This window comes from Melanotaenia boesemani, chromosome 13 (genome assembly GCF_017639745.1).
Source record: "Melanotaenia boesemani isolate fMelBoe1 chromosome 13, fMelBoe1.pri, whole genome shotgun sequence".
Classification (NCBI taxonomy): domain Eukaryota; kingdom Metazoa; phylum Chordata; class Actinopteri; order Atheriniformes; family Melanotaeniidae; genus Melanotaenia; species Melanotaenia boesemani.
Window position 1 is genome coordinate 19,715,355 of NC_055694.1, and position 19,084 is coordinate 19,734,438.

General features: G+C 39.7%; 2 protein-coding genes across 8 annotated transcripts in view; both read left to right on the top strand.

The window, feature by feature from the left end:
* The window catches only part of LOC121652109 (forkhead box protein J3-like), an 80,690-nt gene extending 73,905 nt beyond the window's left edge, over positions 1–6,785 (top strand). For 5 of the 6 annotated variants that reach the window (XM_042004683.1, XM_042004684.1, XM_042004682.1 and 2 more), the window contains 3 exons: positions 1,059–1,313; positions 1,855–1,956; positions 5,167–6,785. In XM_042004683.1, the coding sequence (XP_041860617.1) occupies positions 1,059–1,313; positions 1,855–1,956; positions 5,167–5,282 (473 nt within the window). In that variant the 3' untranslated portion in view covers positions 5,283–6,785. The remainder of the gene's footprint in view (positions 1–1,058; positions 1,314–1,854; positions 1,957–5,166) is intronic. The other variant, XM_042004686.1, reaches the window with a different exon arrangement.
* A 1,271-nt stretch (positions 6,786–8,056) lies between these two features.
* Positions 8,057–17,330, top strand: si:ch211-156j16.1 (uncharacterized protein LOC564557 homolog). Of its 2 annotated transcripts, none has more exons than XM_042005046.1 (4): positions 8,057–8,455; positions 13,842–14,312; positions 14,586–14,694; positions 15,808–17,330. In XM_042005046.1, exons 1-4 carry the CDS (start codon positions 8,392–8,394, stop codon positions 15,812–15,814), a joined length of 651 nt encoding a protein of 216 aa, XP_041860980.1. In that variant the 5' UTR covers positions 8,057–8,391; the 3' UTR covers positions 15,815–17,330. The 2 variants fall into 2 exon arrangements, with proteins under 2 accessions (XP_041860980.1, XP_041860979.1); XM_042005045.1 differs by lacking the exon at positions 15,808–17,330 and adding an exon at positions 15,013–15,757.
* Positions 17,331–19,084: the final 1,754 nt, after the last annotated feature.

A 19,084-nucleotide genomic window follows, 5' to 3' on the forward strand; every position in this document is an offset into this window, starting at 1 on the left:
GTCCCATCCAAAATTAGCTTTTGGGGTAAAACAGCCTTAGAGAGAGATTAGCAGGAAGCTCATGAATACCCAGTCTGAGCTCCAGAGATCTCTAGTGGGAGTGGGAAACATACCTGCAGTACGCCACGACTCTTGGCTCAATGGCACAGTGACCTCTCGTTAGTGAAAGATAGTTTGTAATGTAAAAAAGTAGATTAAACCTATATCAGACACTCATTGAAATACTTGGAAATGTACATTTTCAACCATAGAAAAGAGTGTTATTATAATATTAGAGGATATTACAAGAAATTACAAAGCTTGGATACTTTTTTTTAAAATAACTGAATTTATTCAGCAGTAAGTGGTCGGTATTAAAAGTTTTTATTCTGGAGACCGTTCTCAGTGAAGGAGCTTGATTGTATCCTGATCTTTGATGATTGGTGTGGAGAATTCAGTGTCTTATGTCTTATGAAGTGTACAGATATGGTCATTTGCCCAATAAAGGGTTAAACAAAAACTCTCAGATACAAGCTTTTTTGGTCCATGTCTGAAATGTTATTTGGCAACACTGTGCCGTGAAGGTGTGTTTTAGCATCAGAAAAAGCAAAGTACAAATAGAATATTTATTTAAACTTTTTCCATATTGATGCTCAACTTCTCAGTCTGGCTGGAATCATAATCTTTTTTAATAGCTCAGTGAGCCTCAGCACGGCGACCATAACACCAGGCAAAACTGTTGTTAGGGTACAGATCAGTGAAAGTCCCTTCTTACAACGGCTGAACCACACGATCTAAAATGGCTGCTGCTCACCCACAGTCCTGCAGCTATAATTTGGGATATTACAAACATTTTTTAGAAAGTTGTATGTATTTTAAGAGACATATTGCACATTAATGAACATAAGTAAAAAAATGTAAATATGTGCAGAGTGAGCATTGCTGCTAATTTACATCTGTTGTCTCTTGGCAGGTCACATACAAACCTCACCAATACAATATATGTCACACGATGAGCACATTCAGTTGATGTGAATAATTGTGTGTCAAAGTCTGTCCTTGCTTCTTGTCTCTGTCAGGTTTAAAGGAAAGCATGCGGCAGGCTGAGCTCAACAACTGGTCTCTGGATGCTGCCCAGATGGCCGACCTGTGTTCCTCGATTAACCAATTCTTCACAGCCACGGGGGTTATCCCCCCTCAAGGCGCTACCCACCCACAACCTCAGGTCCAACACACGACAGCTCCATCAGCACCGCTGCACCCTGCTCAGCCTCATGGAGCCATGCACCCAAAGCCTAGCCACCACAGTCAACATGGTCAACACATCGGTACGGGTCAGTCCACACAAAAATGTTTTTACACCACCACAATATGAAATACTTCTGCAAAAAGACCAAATAAAAAAGGATAATGGGCATACGCAAATAAATATAATGGACTTAAAAAATTTACACAAATTCCACTTGAAAAACAATAAACTGTATTTAATTTCTATGGTTATAGTGGGCATTCAGAGTCATGCACAGGGCCATTTTAGCACTCGCTGGCTGCAATGGTGACTGAAACTCAGGCCTTAAAGCTAAATTACAGACTGCTCAATGTGCCATTGTCAGCCTGTAATATATTTACAAAGGAATTATAGATGTTGTCAGTTTCAAGGCAACTGTAACAAGGATTCAAGGACAAAAGGGATGTTTCACCGGTTAGGAAATCCTCTGAGTGACAGTAAATTCTTTACAATTTATCTGTCTTACCATAAGATGGCAATGAAAATGTGTGTGCACATAGCAACGCATGTTCTGCAAAGGCAAATGTGTGAAAGTTGGGATACTAATCTGACAGTTAGTCATTGCCCTTTTGTCTGTTCTCCCACAGGGAACATGTACATGGACTCGAGACAGAGCATCTCTTCTCTGATGGGCCCACCAGGATATCCTCACATGCCCCCTATGAGCAACACAGCTCCCAACATGACAGGTGACTCCATCAATCTCTTCAGAAGTCAGAAGAAGATGTTAGAAATTCATAGTAATGGAAAAATTTCACCTTCTTTTTTAACATGTTTGAGCAGTCAAACACTTAAATTTACAGATCCTTTTTGTAAGTCTACATAAAAAAAGATCAGTCTCAAGAAAAAAAGGGCTTTTTGAATAAATCTCTGAATAGATTAATCAGATATAGACCTGTTTAGGATAGAACAAAAGTGTATTTTTTGGTTTGGGAACTTGCTGCACTGTGTAGGACAATTGTTTGGTTGCGGTCATGGGTTTAATTATTATAGGTTTTGCGTGGTTTAAAAAATTACAAAGACAATGTGGCGCCATCTGTTGGAAATGTGGACTGCATGAAGGTGTAGTCTTCAACAAGAAGAGGATTTTCCTCATCACACTTACAAATCCACAATGAAGGCTCAGAAAGAAGAAACTGAGGTCTGAAGAATAGTCATGTACAAACTTAAATCTATTTGAAGTGCTGTGAGGGGTTTTACAACAGGCTGTATAGTCAAGAAAAACATCATGCAACCATGAAGTGGGGAAAGGGCCAAACTTTCATTTAGATCAAATGAGACTGGTGGGTAAGTATGCATAATTTGTACAAGAAACCATTTCTACTTAAAGGAAGCTATAATAGCTAATTTTCCAGAGAACATTATTAGATATGATGGTACTTTATATGCAGATTTTTAGTCATGATGTTGTGTACATAGGGCACTTTTAGTTATGGGAATAATATCAATAAGCATAAATTTTTTTCTTGTAGAAATATGTTAAATATGTGAATTCATAATAGTGCAAAAAATTAAACAGGGATAACACATCTGTCCATGTGGTTGTGATTAGTTTTTTTAAAAGAATTATTAAGCTATTCACTTTTACAAAATTGGCTTGCTCCCAAGAGAGAGAGAGAGAAAAAAAATCACTATATCCTCTAATTCTCATACTGTTCAAGTAATGCAGTGAAACTCCCCCAATGCAGAGCCACAGAAGACATTATAGAACTTTTTCACAGGTATAGAAATAGTTCTGTATGTAAGGGATAATGCCCGACGAGGTGTCCATTATCATAAATTAATGGACGACTCCACAAAGTCCATTAATTAATGATAATGGACACATCGAAGTGCATTACCCCGCTAATACCATGGTCACTTACGAAAGAAAGAAATATTGAATAAATTATTAATGCCTTAATATTGTTTCTTACCATTAAAATCGTAAGTTTTTCACAAGAAGCGGGTGAGTGGACTATTTAATATCTCTTGTTGTGACGTGTTGCCAAGGTAACATGCTGCTCGGTCAGCCGCAGTTATGTTACGTGACACAAAGACTCATTTCAGAGGGCGGGTGCAGCTCCTACAGCTTGTGTTTGTCCAGAGGATGATACTACATTTTGTTTCAAACAGTCAAAATCCACAGATAGTTTCCTGAATCGTTCAATAAGCCTGCAGTCTGCTTTCACTGTGATGCCCCGTCACAGACGTGATCTGGCGAGTCTCCAGTGGCGACTCTTAACTGGCTCTGACACAGAACCTGCAGCTCGGTCGGCCGCAGCTGTTGTATTCGACCTGATCAGTGGAGGTTAGGGAGATGACACAAAGTATGATTTCAGAGGGTGGGTGCAGCTCTTACAGCTTGTGTGTGTCCAGAGGATGATGCCACATTTTGTTTCAAACAGTCAAAGTTTCCTAAATCGTTTTTATTGCAAGAAATATTATCCACCATTCACTCTGATCATTAAATGTGTATCAAGCAAGTAAGTCTATCCTAAATCATTTTTATAATATTAGCCACCATTCACTCTGTATCAAGTATGTAAGTAAGGTAATCAGAAAGACAGGCAACGATATATTTAAAATTAAATGTAACATTGCCATTAGTCGTGACATTTCATAAAGAGACTGGCATGTCCATAGTGGCGCTTGAAGGATGGAGATTTAATGTTTGTGGACCCAACCATTACTTGTTGGGACATTGCGGGACGACAGATGTTGCTCCGTTCTCGTCTCTCCTGGACTGACGGAGCCCAATAAGCCTGCAAGCTGCTTTCACAGCGACGCTGTTTTAATGGACACCCTTCAGCCAATCAGAATCGAGTATTCATCCAGACCATGGTATATACTATATGTATATATATATATATACAGTAGTTTGTACCAACAGTCATGAAATTGATAGCATACCCCCCCTCATAAACATGTTCTTTATTATATACTGTTAGATATAAAATTTATTTTGAGAAAAGAACTTATTGATTCATTAATTTAATTGTATTTTGTTTTTTCTGTTCTTCTCTTTTTCAAGTATTCAACAAGATCAACTCAAAATATTTGGGTACTTACAAAATGTACAGTCCCATTGAAAAAGACACATAGTTTTTTATTTTAGGACTTTAAATATCAGAGCATAATTTCTAAAAGCAAAAAACAATCTCACTCCCACAAAGTATTAAAATCAGATAAATACCACATATGAACCATGATATATTGTAATGAACAAAAACAAAGCCAAAATGCAGAACAAGTGTGTGACAAACCAAATACACCATAAGTTAACAGTTTGTAGAACAAAAATTAGCAGCTTCATAGCTTCATTAAGGTTTGTATACATTAGTTTATGCAAAGCTCAGTCCTTACTAGTCATAAACTTCGACTTTAAACATTAACTGATTAACTCATGTAAAGACCGGTGATTGTCTAGATGTTTTCAACTTGAAAATAATCTTTTTTTACTGTGGAAGGATGACTCCAGAGCTTTCGGAAAAGGCCATATAACACTTTCCCAGACTGAAGATCACTGCTTATGTATTTCCTCCTTGGTGTTGTGTAAACACACACCTGAATGCTTCAGACCAACAAACAGTGCTCACACATGCTGATGATCTATAAATCAAGTGTTTGATTAGCAGCACCTGGCTATCTTTTGATTTACATAGAAACAGTGAGGGTGTATTTTGTTTTTCACACAATGCCTCTGCATTTTGGCTTTGCTTTTATCAAATAAATAATGACACAGTCATGTTGTTGTGCCTCTGAGATTGTATTGACTTATTTTGTATAGACCTTATAGGCCTGATAAGGACTTTTGATCTTTAATACATAAAATCTTTGAAATGAAAGAGTGTGTAGTAGCTATTTATGTTTGTCTAAATGGGAATCAAAGCCTCACTCCTGTCTTCTTTCATGTGCAGGTCATCACAGCCAGCTGAGTCAGCAGCATGCGCTGCCTGCAGGACACTTTCAAGTGAGACGCATGCTCACAGCAGACGACATCCAGGACGACTTTGACTGGGACTCCATTGTGTAAACTGAGCCATCGGGGAAATAGAGAAATAAAGCGAATGACTTAAAACAAAAGGGAGCTGCACAGATGATTGGGAAACATGATACAAATGTGAGGTATGGAAGTGGCCAACCGGCTCTGTTCACCTGTGTAAAAAAAAAAGAAAAAAAGACGACAATCTAACAAAAAAAAAAAATGGAAATTTTAGTTGTTTTTTTTTGTTTTTTTTTTTTTTTAATTATGCTGGCCTTTTTGTTTTCTAATACAAGCAGCTGATGTGTCTAAAGACAATCCGTATTTAAGTGGAGGTGACTATGTCTGATGCAGCCAAAATAGAAACACAAGGATTTTGTCCTGCGTGCCAACAGGGTTACAAGTTAACAAAGTGTTGTCAAGCTGTTATTTTTTTCTCTTAAATGCATTTACTTCTGCAGCTTGTGTCCTTTGTCTGCAAAATTCCACCCCCTCTGTCAAATGAAGTGAATACTGCAAAGTCTCTGCATATAAATCACCTCTTTTATACTCACCAAGCTTGTCCAAACATTTAAACCTTTCTTCCTTGTACCATTTTATTCACTCAGATGCTGGGACTCTTTTGATGCTGTGGATTTTAGCTAAACTTTGAAGAGGAATAATTCCAGCTTATTTACTTGAGCACCACCTGCTGGTTAAAACAGCCACAATCTTTGTTCATTATCTTAAAAATTATACATGACACAATCTGTGCTTTCCTGATCTTTGCACTCACCCTGAACTTTTCATTATTTGTTGTTTATTATGTCTAAACTCTTTTGTGTGCAGCACTCCACTGTGCCATGGTCTCAGGGTGGAAAACTGACATACAATCTAAACATCTGTGCCATTTACATCTGTATGTGAGGTTAACTATGTGGTTAGCGTTCAGTTCCTCTTGGCTAACAGCAAGCATCCTGTGATTGTCAATAAAAAGGTGAGAATCTTTATTAGTCATATATGTAAGCTAAGTCATACAAAAGACTGGAATAAGCTCAAACCAGATGAAAACAAGACGCAAGCCAGCCTTGAACTTTGTGAACTTTCTCAAGTTCTGTAATTCTTTCGGGGAAAAATGCATATCATTTCTAACCAGGCAGAGAAGGTTGGTCATGATTCAAGATGCCTCCTTTAGGGTGAAGATGAGCAATTTTTGCACAAGCTGGATCGGATCTAGTTCATGTAAGACATAAAAGAAAAAAACATGAACTCTTTTTATTTCTTTGTTCAAAGGACATTAAAAAAAAGTCAAGGGAATAAAAAAACCTTCTTTGTTTTGTTCACTGTGATGTTAATTTTGTCTGTGTGTATAATTGTGTATAGTTGTCTCTGATTTCCATGAGCATACAGCTTCATACAGCTAAAAAAAAATAAAAGAAGAAACAAATAAATTTCTTTGTATCAACACTTTAAGCTCTCATATTTCCCAGAGCAAAATATGGGACCTTAAAATGCTGTTTGAGTCGGAGGATCTCAGTGAATTTTCAGGTGTTCAAATCAAGGTCTCATTGTTAAGGGGGGAAAAAAATAGAAAAATAGCCCTTATTATCATTCAATGCTGTATAACAGTGACCAGCATATGTATATCTTCTATGTTTGTGTGTTGTCGTCCTTGTAAATAACAGTATGTTACTCCTCCGTTTGCTCCTGCAAAACAGACTCAAAAAAGAAAGTTGCAAATGGAGACGTATTTTGTTATTTGTCTTTCAGGAGATCATGTACATATCTTCAGCATTATGTAAATAAGTGATTTAAAAAAAAAAAGAAACTGGCATTGGCATTTTATGTGTCATAAATATTCTGTGTATGGCAGTTCAATGGTAAAAATCTGTTTAAGTGATTATTAAAATGTCATGGACCATTTTTACGGCAGTAACTTTGCCTCTGCTGCATTTATTTCATAAAATCCCTTTAGTGGACAGGCTGCTGGTCTGAGTCTGCTTTCAACAAGCTGTTCTTCTTTTGAGAAGTTAAAATCCAATTCTGATGAATCAAAACTTAAGAGAATCTGTTAGGTTTCGTTTGGCTTTGTGCCACTTTGTTCCTTTTCTACGTGATGTCCAACAGGTGTCAGCCTAGCACCAAGCAACAGTTTGTTTGTCTTCTATTGGATGTAAACTCAGCAGACCACCCATGCTTGCTTGTGTAAAAGTCACACAGTGTTCTGACTGTATTTACAAGTCCCGTTATTTAAAAAAAAAGTAGCAAACTTTTCCCTCTGTATGAAAGTCTAATTCACACTGCCACTTTTCTTTGAAAGAACATAACTGATGTCATAGAGGATCAAGGCAGCTGTGTTACATATGCTTGTTTCATTCAGTTTTCTTTTATAAACAGTTTAGTATTGTTAAAGAATGTAGACATGAAGCAAGGCTCTACTCCAGGCATTTATTTGCCTCTTAAGTCTGTGATTAGGGATTATTTGAGACAACCCAAAGCTCTGTTTACGTCTCTTTCCATTCATTCAGAAAGTATTTGAAGGAAAATCTCTTTAACTGACCAACTGTAGTTTAAACCTCCTGTCTTATCTGGATACAAAAAAACTTATCTGCTTATCTGTTTTCAAGCGTGTGTTAGTGTGAGTGTCTGTAAACTGTTGATATTGCATGGTTTGCCGGCCTGGCTACCAAGTGAGCGGGTCTTGAACATGGCTGAAACCACCTTGCTGCCCCTTTTCAGAGCAGCCGCCTCCCAACATAACCTGCCCCTCGCTCCCCAAACCGCCCAGCCCACCAGTACCAGCCCCCCTCCTTCACGCTCAGTCACTCACACTCTTTTCTCTCTTTTGCTGTGTGCCATTCCCTCCCTCTCCTACACTTCCTCAAAGTGGCCAGAGCTCCTCTCTTTTCTCTTCTCCTCTACACATCCTTCCACCATTCGTTTCCTTTCCTCAGCCCGTCCATCCTCACCTCCACAAGTTACGCGAATCTTAGACTACTGTTTTCCAAACTTCCGCCAAAGACTTTATATTCACTCTTGACCTTTTTTGGGGAGGGGTCCATCTTCCTCCAGTGTGTATGTTCAGCAGCGTGTTTGAGGTCTCTAGTGTTGCGCTCTTTGCCCTGAGGGAATCCTTAAAGCTTCTGACAGGAGAGAAGATTGGAGAAGAGTTTTCACCACAATGAATGTTCAGCTGCTGCTCCTGTTGGCCCTGGTTGGCCCATTCTGTGTCTTCACAAGTGCAAGTAAGTGTAGTCTTTATCACTGTCCTGCTTTTAGCACACCGTGTCCCCTGTGCCTCCATGTGCCCTCACTACACCACTCTTTGTCTGCTTTAATCCCTGCTGATTGAACAATGACACTCAGGAGGGTGGATTCAAATAGAGGTTCAACTTTGATATGTATCCCATTATTAAGTTTATATGATTTTTTTAATAATGCTACACCTTTCATTATTTTTATTTATTTAATTTGTTTTTAAAGTTAAACTCCTGACTTGAGTTTAACCCCCGTGTTCCGCCTGAGCTGACAATCACTGATGGAAAAGGCAAACATTTTGGTTAAAGAGTTAATCAAACAAAGAGTAAGCACTCAAACTCTATCCTGATTTACCACATAGATCCTGCCTTGTTAGATTTTTTCCCCCTTTTTTCACACTGTTAACTATTTCTGAGCTCTAGACATGAGGAAAAGTTTCATTTGCAGCCATGAGGGAAAAAAAGTGATGTAATAGCAGGAGCTGCTGCCTCGTGTCTGTAAACTCTTGGCACTGCTATAGAGAAGAAAGGAATATCCTTTGGAAGCCTTCCAGCACAGTGCTCATATGCAGGCAGGGAGGGAGGTGGTGTGTGGTGGCTGTAAACTGTAACATACACCATGCACTTTTATCCGAAAGCCTACCCTGAGCTTCCTCTCATTTTACCCTTAAGTTAGCATCTCCATCTTCTGTCTCTTTCCCTGTATAATTTTTTTCACTCTCATTGTTTCCCTCTGCTTCCTCCCCTTCCCTTCACCAGTTCTGTTTGCTCAGGGAAGTAGCCGGCACTAAGTTTGGAGAGGTGGGGGTGAGGCCAGAGGGAACTGTAGAGCAGGGCTGTTTGGGCTTGCATGTGTGTATTAATAGTAAAAGGCTCTATATTTAAGAGGATCATATGAGTGACAGAGAAGGAAGAGACGTGAAGAACTTTAAGAGTTGCCCCACCCTTTGCCGTATGTTGTTAAACTGTGCAGCGCGCCACCCCTTGGCATTTACCCATCTTTGGTGGGGTGTCAACCTTTACCACTTAAAATCCCCCCCTCTATTGCTGCTCTCGCTCTCACTCAGTCACTCACTCAACAGCCCACCACCTTTCTCCATCTATCTGTCCCCTTCCCCCTCTTACCAACTGATGACTCTTAACTCTTGGAGATGAAGTTGGAGAGTACAGAGGAGATGTTTTAAAAACAAAAATGTTCACTAATGGATGTCCCTGCATCCTCTTTCCGACTGTTTACTCTGTAGAAGGAAGAACAGTACTTAGACTCAGAAAGATTCTCAATCCTGCTCGCACCCCTTTACAAATGAGAAACGAAACAAAGAGAGTCACTCAAGCCTCATCCAAACCTCACAAGTGGGGACTTTTAGCTCCATCTCCTCTGCTCACTTAACCAGGAAACCCCATGAATCCTGTAAAAGTCTCCTCCCACTCACCACTGGTCCCCCACCACACCCTGAGCTCCCTCTTAATGAGTTTTGTCTGCCTCACTGGACCAATAACATCCTCATCACATCTGGCCGCTGAAGGAAGAGGTCAATGCCCTTTGTCCATTCCCGCTCCTAGAAATGACTCAAATGTTGCGCTCATACTCCAAATATGAGACACATGCCAGTAAAGAGGGAACATGAGGAACAAGCTCCTCTCATGTCTCATTTTGAGAAGGAGGGGAAAGGGGGAAAAAAAACAAAAAGCGCAGAGTCATGCTTCCAAATGTTTCCGCTTGCAGAAAGAAACATCTGTTTAAGGAAGTGGAGGTTGAGGCTGTTTCAGTTCTGATCACTTGAGACTGGAGCAGATTCTCTCAGATATGAGTCAAACTCTGCAAACTACATCACAAGCAATGTTCCAGGCTGCCTCACAAGATTTTCTTGGGCCCCTTCTGTGAGTACGAACACAAACATCTGTAGCACCTAAGTGCACATTTGCTGCGAGAGATCCAAAAAAAAAAAAAAAAAAATGGCTTTGCTGACTAAAGAAGCTCTTATGCAGCTGAATGGATGTTTCACGATGTGGGAGTTGAAGGTTAGCTAGATAAGAAATACTTTAAGGGGTTTGCTTGATAAAATTGTGGAGGTCATTGGTGTTTTAACGAGCAGTTTAGATTTGGTTAGAACAAAAAGAAGAGCACTGAAAAGCAGAGGTGATGATGCAACATAACTTATTTATTTAGCTATTTCTATTGTAGCTACTTGTTTAATGATCCCTGTTCTAATGCAATACTTTGTGATCAGATCTGTAAAACCCACTTGATCTGCTGCCAGTTCCTGCCCCTGCTGATGGAGTCCAGATGGAACCAGCTACATGTCCTCGTTATCTAAACCAGGAGGAGAAAAACAACAGTTCCTTAATGAGAATGGAAGCTCATTGTGCTGGTTGCGATAACACCGGCTGAGAATATTCCACTCTGGCACGTCTCATTTAAAATCCCTCATGAGCATTACATGGCACAGCTGAGTATCTTTAGAGATGACTCTTGCTGGTTTAGTGGGGGAGGGTATGTGATATGGCAGCTCATGTTAGTGCTGTGAGAGGGGCAGGGTGCCTGTATCACTCTCGTTTCCCTCCTTCAGCACCATGAAAACATTCCTAAGCTCCAAAGGTGGACATAGTCACACTCCTCTCACATCACCTTTCCCTCCCACATGGGACTGTGAATTAGCAAACACACGCGCACACACACACACAAAAAAAAAAAAAAAAACTGAAAAAAACGGGAGGCAGCTGATGGTGATCGTATGGCAGGATAGAAGCTGTTACTCCCTCCTTCGCTGTTTCAGTGTGTATTGTTGTGCACCTCCTTACTCTCTGTAGAAGTTTTATTTCTGTCAGGCAGGAGTGAAGCCCTGCAGGGGTGCCACCATGTCTCTCATTACTTTATGCGGTATTTTTTTACCACCTCTCACTTTTCACTCAGTGCCTTTTACTTCACTCTTCCTGTTTATCTGCATCACTTAATGCTTCAAAAGCAGTCATTTGAAGTCCATTAGCATCAAAATTACATCTGTATCTATCTATCTATCTATCTATCTATCTATCTATCTATCTATCTATCTATCTATCTATCTATCTATCTATCTATCTATCTATCTATCTATCTATCTATCTATCTATCTATCTATCTATCTATCTATCTATCTACAAACAATGTGGAATAAAGAGGACAAAAGCACATTTATGGAAAGAGTTAATAAGTCTAGGATTAAAGAAAAGAATCTGAAAATGCTTCTAGCTTTGCAATGTTAAATTATTTTTGTAGAGTTTCCATCCAGTGCCCTGGGTTTTGAATCGTCTCAGGCTTGCATGAGGGTCTAGGAGTGCAGCTGCACAAAACTCACCTTAATAAATTGTCCTTTAAATGGCTGACCCAGATATCTTTATAGACATCGTTACACAGTGTTGGGGGTTCAATTGTGGGCCTCTCCCCCTGCTCAGTACATATTTAGGATTAACACAGTGATACACACATACATCATTATCCTCTTTACATCCACACTGCAGTCACTCATCTTGCTTTAAGTAAATGTTAACAAGGAAGCTATGTTGCAGAGGGTCAAGGGGCAGCTCCCTAGATTGTTAGCTTTGAATCACAGCTGTCCCTCAAAGCTTCTCTCCCCCCTTGTTGAATGCTCCCAAATGATTTTTCTTTGGGATTCAGTCCTCTAAAAGGTTTCAGCAGCAACAAACCCATCACTGGGGAGTGGCATTGTCATGAAGAGGAAGACAAGAGGCAAAGTCAATTAAAAGGATAAGCAAGAAAAGGGGTTGTAAGCCAAAACAGTTTTACTCACAAATGCAGCTGTGGTAACCCAGGAAGGTTAGCTCTGTGGGAAGGAAATACTACTCTGAGCTAATTGTGGGAACTGTACACATAATGAAACAATTGTTAGTGGAGGTTGAGGGGGTGATTACACATAGTATGCAGCCATACTCTGAAGCACAGACCGTTTTATCATCGCTAACAGACGTTCCAAACAAACTGTCTGAAAACCCCCTTCAATAGTCAGCCACAGTGGGAACAAATGTTTTGTTATATTTACCCTGCCTGTTGCTAATGAACGCATGCCATTCAGAGTTATTTTTGCCTTGTAAAGTATTCTGTATTATTTCAAGTATTTAAAGGAACTGGTAAAAAGGAGATGGAGAGAACATGATGTCAGACACTAAGCTTAGAAGACTTACTTCATGCTCTCACCAGAAAGAAAGCTTTGAGGGATGAGCAGATTTGAGTAGAGAAAAAGTGATTTCAAGCCAACTTTTTGTCAGTGGAAAGTTGATTGCAGACTGTAATTTTGGTGCCACACTGAAGTCTACCCCCTTCATTTTGAAGCAGTGGTGTCCAGGCTAAACTTTGAGCTGTGGCTGGAATTATGTTAAACATGGCAGAATGGGTTATTAGAGAGAAATGATTAGGTTGAATTCAGGCTGGTTCATGGTATGGACCCTGGTGAAAGACACAAGGATAAATACACGTCTTCGTTCAGTTGGGATGAAGTGGGAGCTTCTGTTTTATTGCAATTACACATAAATTCCTGTGTTCTGAAGAAGCTTCTTTTTAGATGTATGCCAATCATTTTACACATTATGTTTTTTTAATAAAGAATACATTTTTTAATAGAAAAACTGGCCTTTTTCTCACATGTTAAGGAGTTGTCCTTGCAGCCCCACCCTCTGATAACTGGGCATATTAAGGGGCTTAGAGTTAACAAACCTTCCCCAGCTCTCCTAACACATGAGCCCCCAGACACACACACACACACACACACAGGAAATGAGGCAGCGGATGTGACATTCCAGTGCAAAAAGAAACTAATTTAAAGACAGGATGGAGGGATGGAGGCATGGAGGGAGGATGTACATTTTGTGAGGTCACTGGGTGGGGTGTATATATGGCCATGGTAATTATGCCCTGATGATGGGAGAATTGTCATGAGAGAGTGAAAACCTTCTCTTGCACCCATCTGGGCAAACTGGAGACCTTTTCTGTGTCAGTTGTCGCTTTGATTTACTTATTTAAGTGCTTATTGTCACCATTCAAACGAGAGGCGGAACAATAGAACGACCTGCTCTCGTGGGTTTCTACTATCATTTAGAAGTGTAATTCACTTCCCCTTTGTATAACTGTGTTGCTGCCATAAAAAGATAAAAGAATTCAGTTCACAATTGTCCTGTCAAAATGATGAACGTGCCCATATGTTACAAAGCACTTTACAAAGATCCAGAAACTTCAGCACGAATATCAACAACTACAGTGGGGAGTAAAAATGCAAACAAAAAGACTCAGGTTTTTCTCAGCTATTTAGGATGAGAGGCAATAAGAGAGAGAGAAAAGATTAGCATTGAAAGTGTTTCTGATCATTGTTATTGCTTTCCCCAGGTCCCACAGTACTTCCAACAGAAGCTGATGCTGCTGAGCCAGGTGTGGAAATTGCCACTGAAGCTCCTGAAGCTGCAGAACCAACCACTGCTAAAGTTATCACCGGTTCTTCTCCAACTGAACTCCAACCTGCCCCTGAAGTCATTGCAGTCACAGCCGCACCCGTCGTTATTACTGAAGCACCTGAAGTTGAGACCGAGGTCCCTGCTGCTACTGCCCTTGACACTGCAGCTCCCACTGTCGAGACTGAAGCACCAACTGTTGAGACTGAAGCCCCTGTTGTCAAGACTGAAGCCTCTGCTGTCGAGACTGAAGCCCCTGTTGTTGAGACTGAGGCTCCTGCTGTGGACACTGCAGCACCAGCTAAAGAGACTACAGCTCCCGTTGATCCAGTAGAAACCGAGGTCCTAACCGAGGAGACAAGAAACACAGAGGGTCAAGAACATGTGATTGTTGAAAATGATGTAGAAGGTGAGGAAAGTGAGCTGGAACACCGAAAAAAATGCACAGTTTAAAGTCAGAAGTTACAAAAGTTATAAAAGATTTATGTGTTTATTTTTCTTTGTAGTACAGAAATACTTTAAAGGCATATACTAGCCCAGCATCTCTTTGAATGTGACTATGAACTAAATGAAGTGTGATAATGAAAAAGCTTGCAGGCATTTGGAATTTGTAAAGTAAAAATCCAACTGATATTCTCTAAAGATCTGTAATTCCACCAATGAACCAACATTTGTCTCGCAGAGGGCCTGAGCTCTGGCCAGGTAGTCGGCATTGTGATTGGCGCCCTGTTGGCAGTGATCATCGTCATCGCCGTGGTGATTGCAGTAGTGAGAAGGATGGGAAAATACTCGTGAGTATCTCACCACTCCAAATGGACATACATTTATATATTTATATATTCTATCCACTTATGAATTATCCACTGATGAATGACACTGAAAATGATGTAATGCCGCTTGTTTTGTGTGATAAGATTACTTTAGATGCCCAGCACAAACTGCACAGCATTACAACCATAATTGTTCTCAGGGTATTGAACACATCCAAACGACAGACAATTCATCATAAGAGTAAACCAGTTCCCTTCCAGCAGACAGCATTCCCACAGACCACACCCTCTCCTATGAGATTAATAATAACAATGATTATTGTTTCTTTTTTATCACAGGTCTGCCAAGAGCAAAAAACCTGCCAAAAAAGAGAGCGTTATGGTTTCTGTAAATTTCTCTATTTGATTATTTCTGCTAATTGTTTTAACCCCTCACCCACCTTTTTACAGAGATGTAACAGATATCCTCTCCCCTCCCAAACCGCCTCAAAAAACACATCTGACAAAGCTTTGTGGTTGTTGCTCCTTTAACTAACACATAGCTTCATACTTCTGGGAGGAAAATCAGGCATTAATGGGGACAAATGGCTCTATTTGGCCCCAACATTACCTTGTTTTTGTTGACTCAGTATCAGTCTACATGGTCACCAGTCATCAGGTAGGCTGGTTTTATATTAACAGCTTGATTTGACCCCAGAAACAGACAGCTTGTGTTGGAAGTGGGGCTGCAAACCACAATCAGCAATTACTGTTTTTATTTATTTATTTCTCAGAAACTAATTGACTGCTATCACCAGCATTAAAAAATAAAAAATACACTATATATCATCTTGGAATCTTGCTGTTAAGCAACACTAAAATAGTGAATATAGTCTTGAAGCTTGTGTAAACCTTAAACTCCTTCTCCTTTTAAATTGTTCCGAGACCTTTAATCATCCAATTCAACCTTAAAACCTTATTTTTTCACCACCCATTTTTTGTTCGCTCCTACATGCTCTGAAAGAGAAATTATTGTAAATAACAAATTAAAAAAACATTCCAATTAACCAGCTTTTAAATGGACACAATTTTTTTACTTTTAGATTTTATTTTACTTTTAGAAAAACTGACTGGTTCTCTGTTTTGCTCCCACAGCCCTTAAAGAAAAAGTCGACCAAGCAGCAGGAGCGAGCTAAGTTCTGGAAATTCTGAACTACTGAACTGTGACGTCAATTTTGATCATTAAAACAAGCACGATACCAGAACTAAACTAATCTAACCAGGACTCTGAACTGATGCCAAACAAAGAGGTGGAGGAAAATTTGTGTGTGTTAATGTATATACTGCATGTACTGTATGTGAGACAAGAGGGGTACATGAGCCAACATCCTCACACCCCCTGCTACCTCCCTGATCAAGAGGAGCTGCTGATCTATTATCCCTTATTCCCTTGAAGAAAACAAAACAAGGTGAAAGGAGGATGTTGCAAGGAATTATAGGGCTTTTCAAACGCATTTAGTTAAATTAAAAGAGAAAAAGCAGATTATCTGACTTCTGTGGGGAGGGGGGGGTCTCCTTTGAAGTGGTGAAATGACTGATTTTAATGTTGAAGTTGGACAAAAGAGCGTATAAATGGAGAATACTGACAAAGCAAAAAAAGAAAAAAAAGGCTCAAATACACACATGAAGGGTGGGGTTAGGAAGCAGGAAATACTGCTACAAATTCCACAGGATGTATGTATATACAATGCAAGGGCACTACATAGTATACAGCTGATGATTTTTTTTTTCATTTGTTGCAGTTGCATAGGCTAGCATTTGATATTATGGAATTCTGTAGTATGTACAGGCAACCGTAGGCTATTGTTGCAGCTTAAACACCCCTGAGCACCAGATCAAATACTTTCTCATGCAACCAGAATACCTGACATGTTGGCCAACTGTATGAAGCACAGTGTGCAGAAGTTGTTCCGGCTATACTCGTGCGCTCTGAGAGGCCATAAGAAAAGAAAAGGCACCCTCATTGCAATAGTAACGTGACATTCTGCCCACCTTAACACTGACATATAAACACCTAATACATATCTGTGAAATTTAGCAGAAGGGTTTGTGCCACTGTCCCTGGTATTCTCTTGCTAGCTAGGAGGATTTGTAACTTTTGAAGTGCATTATTAATGTGACTTTTTCTTTCTTTTGTAACTGCCACCCATTCCAAAGACAACTACTTGGATGACTTCTGGCTCTCAAAGTGCCAGTGGTTGTTAGACATAATAACAGCATTGTTTTGACAATGTATTCCTAGTTCTTCTGTAAATTGTTACCAGAACAGCCATCCAGTGTTTAACCCCAGATTACATTTTATAGCTGCACCTAATCTTAGTGCAGTATTTTGTTGTTTTTGCTTTTGTAAGTGTGCTAAATGGGTGTACAAATAATAAAGTCTCAGCTTACCCCTGCTTGCTTTATAAAGTTATTTAATATGTGCACTGAATGAATGATGTAATAGGCTTTAGACACTGCAAATGTTTGCAACGACATGCTTGATCCCTCCCTACTGCTTTGCCATATCATACTAGCCCTAGGTCTTTCAGTTGTGCCATCTGATTCATTCAAACCTTTTATTTAATTGCAGTGTTTTTGTTCATACTGTTTCAATAAAAAGAAAATGAAAACACAAACTTCCCTAATTGCTTCATCGAGAATTCTTCATTGCCTCTTCCTGTCCATTAAATTATATTGCTACCATGGAATGAAAAAAGAAATAAAGTATTCCCGCTTCTACGCTTGTGACCGTTACGGTCTCATGACACTTATTTTCTATTTCCAAGAGCAGCACACAAACATTATTAACAAGTTGCCAGGGGCTGCGTCCAGCTGGCCCTTCTGATTGGCCAGTTCAAGTAGTGCCTGAAGGTTTTTTTTTCTTTTTTTTAAACTGAAAAAAATCCCTTTTCAAGAAGACAAACAGCACCAAATATGGAGGAGCATATGCCCCATGATCGTTGAGTCGGTTGAGCCTCCTGGCAGTTAGGTGTGCGTTTTGTGTCATGTTGTGGAGTTTTTCATACTGTGCTGTTAAGCTGGGGCAAAGCTCCAACAGTAGGCTGCGAGTCGCACAGAGATGCTCTGTGTCTGCCTCCCTCTCCTCCGTGTGGTTTTAGGCAGCGGCCCAACACCCACCACCCCAGCCCCTGCCCACCTCCGAGCTTCATAACTGCCTTTAGCTCACTCTCTCGCCTCAGACGTCTGGGAACAATGGAGTCTTTTGAGAGGGGCAAATGGAGAGGCTATGCGCCGTGGCTTACTCTCTTTCCTTTAGCAAGGGGGAATTCTGTACATCGCTGCAGGGTGGAGTCACTTCCTGGGTGGGTCTAGCATCCATCATGTACTTTTACAAACATGCACGTCATAGAAATATTTTTACAGAAAGCTAAATCATTAGCTGTGCAGATGAAAACAATTTTTCAAAAAATTATTACAACCGTCTTAAAGCAGCTAAATATCTCAGCAAAGGCAGCCATTAAAACATACAAAGTGGGTGATTTACTGAGATTCACACCACATGGTTCCAGCTGCTTAGACAAAGGGTTGTGTCCTCTCTAAAATGTGTCTGCTTATGGGAAGTTATGAAGTTAGACTGCATAAATTTGCCATCCCGTTTTCTCTACTTGTCCCAAGGTGACTGCAAAACAGGCTGAAAGGAAGGAAGAGTCTGCTCAGTTCCTGCAGACTATTGGATGGTAATATCCTTTGTTCTAACTTCAACCAGACCGGCGTTTGTGGTTTGCAGATTGCAAATTTCAGTTTTCATTCTGTTCAGAGGCAAACACAAGTAAATGGACTGTGAGCAGACTTTTTGTGGTATTCCGCAAAAAGGATACTCATTTCTATTTGGTTAAAAAGCTGCTGATGCCTACACAAAAAAACATTAAGCCGGTACGGCACAGATTGTATAACAATAGGGGATAAAAAGTCTTTTATAGTTAACCAAGCATCTGGTTCATTCTGTTAGGTTTGTTTGCATGTGAAACTGATTGTCCTGAAACGTATAAATTCAAAAACAGTCTAATTTAATATTTGTTAAGAAAGTTTAATTTTTTCATATTTTTTATTCTTTATACAAAGATTTTAAGATATAAAGAAGGGGGTAAAAACATAATTCATACATAAAGGAACCCTTACACTAATTTATTGTTTACTAATGGCTAAGAAAAAAAGTTGAATACAGTGCAGCTCTTCATTGTCTAATCCTAATTAACATACAGTACCATAGGATATTTTTGTCACATTTTAAATACACAATATTATGCAAGGTTTTAGTTGTTTTATTTGAATTTGCTGTTTGTTTTTCCCCATGTGTGGCAGCTAAACAGCATAACTTTCAGTTCTCCTTGCAGTTAAGTTGCTGTGAATATTTCTGTGGAAAAGATTG

Coding starts and splice junctions, on each gene's coding strand:
- si:ch211-156j16.1 (XM_042005045.1), top strand. CDS start 8,392: ATGAATGTTCAGCTGCTGCTCCTGTTGGCCCTGGTTGGCCCATTCTGT. Junction 8,456..13,841: donor CTGTGTCTTCACAAGTGCAA/GTAAGTGTAGTC, acceptor TGCTTTCCCCAG/GTCCCACAGTACTTCCAACA. Junction 14,313..14,585: donor TGTTGAAAATGATGTAGAAG/GTGAGGAAAGTG, acceptor TTTGTCTCGCAG/AGGGCCTGAGCTCTGGCCAG.